The sequence below is a fragment of the Triticum dicoccoides genome, chromosome 5B, assembly GCF_002162155.2.
Source record: "Triticum dicoccoides isolate Atlit2015 ecotype Zavitan chromosome 5B, WEW_v2.0, whole genome shotgun sequence".
Classification (NCBI taxonomy): Eukaryota; Viridiplantae; Streptophyta; class Magnoliopsida; order Poales; family Poaceae; genus Triticum; species Triticum dicoccoides.
In genome coordinates this window covers 289642135-289645370 of record NC_041389.1, presented here as the reverse complement: position 1 = coordinate 289645370, position 3236 = coordinate 289642135, and the positions used below count along the sequence as shown (strand labels likewise).

Sequence of the window (3236 nt, the reverse complement as noted above, 5' to 3'; positions counted from 1 at the left end):
CAAAATACACATTAACGGGCGCCTACAGCGTCAAATAGGATTTGCCGGAAATGACAACCATGTTTTTTTTGGAATGCTCTAAAACCTCTCTTCGTCTGAGCTAACAGAGAAGGCTTCTTGAAGCCCGTGGAGTACAGATGGGCCACAAACTGACGAAACACAGAGACACTCAGGCGGCCCAAAGACCAAAAATCCAAATCCAAGTGCTCCCATACCCATGTCTCAAAAGAAAAAAAGAGTGCTCCCAAATCCTAGTCCATTTTCTGTATGTTTCTTATACTCTCCCTGTCCATACCGCCGCCGCCTCCTGTCCTTTTCTCCCTCGCCCCGAGACTTCCTAGGTGCGCCGCCGTGCGAGGCTGCTGGCTGCCGGCCACCACGGCCAGCCAAGAAGTACAAAAGCGTCTCCGACGAGCACGGCGGTACCGCCTTGCCTAGATCTCTTCTCTCTGAGGTCGGCGCCGCCTCGTTCGTCGTCTCCGCCATCGCCGTTGTACAGCTGCCGCCGTGCCAAACCATACCTGACAGTTTTCCGTCGCCCTGGTGAGTTCTTACCCTCTCCCTGGAACAGTTTCTTCCGCACACTGTTGCTGCCAAATTTGGGCGAATTTTAGGTTCCGACTACTGTCCTTTGGGTTCTTGTGAAATTTCAGCATATTGTAATATTATAAATCTGCCGCAATATTGATTTATCTTGTTTCTCTCTTCCCCCACAAGACTGGGAAACACTAAGCAGATCAGGTTGGGATAGATTAAATTCAGAACGAAGATGTGCTCCATGATCCGAAGGTTTGTCCATCTAATTGTTCACGATGTCAAGGGTGGGGCTGGTGGTGGTGGTTACGCCCTGCGGAACATTGATACCAAGCCGCTCTTTGCGGGTATTGGTGGTGGCAGCACGAGTATGGCAGTCACTACTCGATTACCACGCCCAGCTGCCTTCTTTGAGTCTGCTAACACGGACAATAACAATCACACAGAGTTTTTCCTCCTCGGCAGCAAAATTGTTAGTGTCAACATGAACCGGCGCACAGTCTTGTATGACAGTTTGACTTCGGGTATATCTGGTGGACCTGACCTGCGGCATTGTAAGTTCGTCCACCCTGCCTGGGCAGCAATACGAGGCAAGCTCTACATCACCAACATGTTGCCACACAACTACGGCAAGCCCTGTTTAGAGGCACTGCGTTTCGACGACGAGCTTGAGGATTGGCTGTGGGATCTGCTCCCCTCGCCGCCCTTCTTTGACGAGCCGTTCAGGAGTGATAACACCATACAGTGTTACGCAGCCGGGGATGAAGAGAAGATGTGGATATCAACATTGGGCAGAGGCACCTACACCTTCGATGCCGCTACTGCCACATGGTGCAAAGAAGGTGACTGGACGCTGCCTTTTGAAGGCCGAGTGCAATATATACCTGAGTATGGCATCTACTTTGGATTCTCCAAGAGATTGAACAAGCTGTGCTCGGCTGAGATGATCGCTGGAGCTAAGGCCTCGGAGCCCCCGGTGCACAAGCAAGTATGGGACAATGTTGATGTTTACGTTGGTGAGGGTTGGCATTTGGCCCATTCTTACCTCACCTATCTTGGTGAGGGCAAGTTCTGCGTTACAAGGTTCTATGACACTAGGCGTGAATGGGATGACTGGTGCATTCCTCTGAGCAATGTTGCTGTCATGTCGGCTCTTGAAATGAGACTTGATGCCAACACAGGCGAGCTCAAAATGATCAGAGGGGCTTCCACCCGTTACAAGTTCCCCGACGCAGTGCACGGCTGGGCTCTGTGAGCACCGACACCCACCTTCCGGCCCAATGTACTTCTGCATGTGAACATGCATGTAACGCCCCAACACGAATATATGATCAATCTGTAGCACGCAGTTGGTTATAATTTTCAAGTGAAATTTGACAGGTTTATCACTTGTTATAGCACCAAATACGTTTGAAATTCTATTATTTTAAAGACTTCCAATAAGTGTCCATGTCGTTATGGTGTGTGTGTGTTCACATGCCACTTTTTTTTTTTGTAATTCAACTCGTGTAATGATTCAGATTCATAATGGGGACCTCTGCTTGTATAACACTGTCACTTTTTCAACTTTCAGCTTGAAGTGGTTTTTCACCCTTCCCATAAGGGAAACGTTTCATGCCGGGGCGCCGGCCGAACGACGCGCTGGTCGAGTTGCCACGCAAGCGTTCGCGAAACGTCACGAGTTAGCCACGCACGCGCGTGCAGCCTATCTTATCCATATCCCTTTCGTCCCCAGAGAGTCCGAACCACATGTTTTCTTCTTCCTCTCCCTTAGATCGAAATCTCCACACAGGCCCGCACAATCACCGTAACCATGCTACGCGGCCGCATGCTGTAGGGGGGTGCGGCCACTAACGCTGCAAGGTGCGAAGCCAAGTGGCGCTCCTCGCATGGCCGTGCGTCCACCTTCCTTTTCACACCCCCCACAGCGCCGCGGCGACCATGGCCATGGGCGGGCCTGGGAGCTTGGTGGAGCAGCAGCATCAGCTGTGGAATATTGGTTGTAGCAAATTCAATCACCGGTGGTAGCAAAAATCTACTACGGTTGCAGCAAAACGGCGTCATCGTCATCGCGGGTCGCAGCTGAGATAAGAAGCTTGAAGCTTTTTCAATGCGGTTGTAACTTTAATAACTGTCCGTTGCAACTTTTCATTTTTCGTCCATGGCTTCGTTTTCACGATTGAAACTTTTTTTATAGTCGGATGAAGCTTTTTTCGTCGCTAGACGAAGCTTTTTTTGTCACCGGTTGTAACTTTTCTTGGTCATCCATACCTCCAGTCGTATACTGGTTGAAGCTTTTTTCGTAGCCGGTTGAAGCTTTTCCTATCGCTAGCTGTAGCTTTTTTCGTCGTTGGTTGTAGCACTGGGCATCTCCCTCGGTGCTCGATTTTTTGTTGCAAGCTGCACACCGGGGATGAGCAGCGGCGAGCATGCCGGCAAGCTTCAGTCGTCGCAACCGGAGCTACAACGGTCTCAACAAGAGCTTCAACCGCGGGGTGCAGCTGTTGCACGGGGTAAAGCAACAAGGACAACCGACGGGGGTTGGGGCTGGTGACTGGGATGGTGGCCGGCGGGGAAGAGGGCGGACAGCTGCGACGAGGACGATGGCCGGCGGGACAAGGGCGGACGGCAGCGTCGTGGACGAGGGCGGCCGGCGAGCTGGCTGGCATATGGGAGATCACGGGGGCAGTGGGGATGAACAG

At 51.7% G+C, this 3236-nt stretch overlaps 1 protein-coding gene across 1 annotated transcript; it reads left to right on the top strand.

Annotated features, from left to right (window-relative positions):
* The first annotated feature begins 286 nt into the window (after nt 1-286).
* On the top strand, nt 287-2066 carry LOC119308491. The gene is made up of 2 exons (XM_037584619.1): nt 287-543; nt 718-2066. Exon 2 carries the CDS (start codon nt 770-772, stop codon nt 1787-1789), a length of 1020 nt encoding a protein of 339 aa, XP_037440516.1. The 5' UTR covers nt 287-543; nt 718-769; the 3' UTR covers nt 1790-2066.
* The last annotated feature ends 1170 nt before the right edge of the window (nt 2067-3236 follow it).

What these genes read in the sequence shown, in the direction of transcription:
- LOC119308491 (XM_037584619.1), top strand. Translation starts at nt 770, where the DNA reads ATGTGCTCCATGATCCGAAGGTTTGTCCATCTAATTGTTCACGATGTC.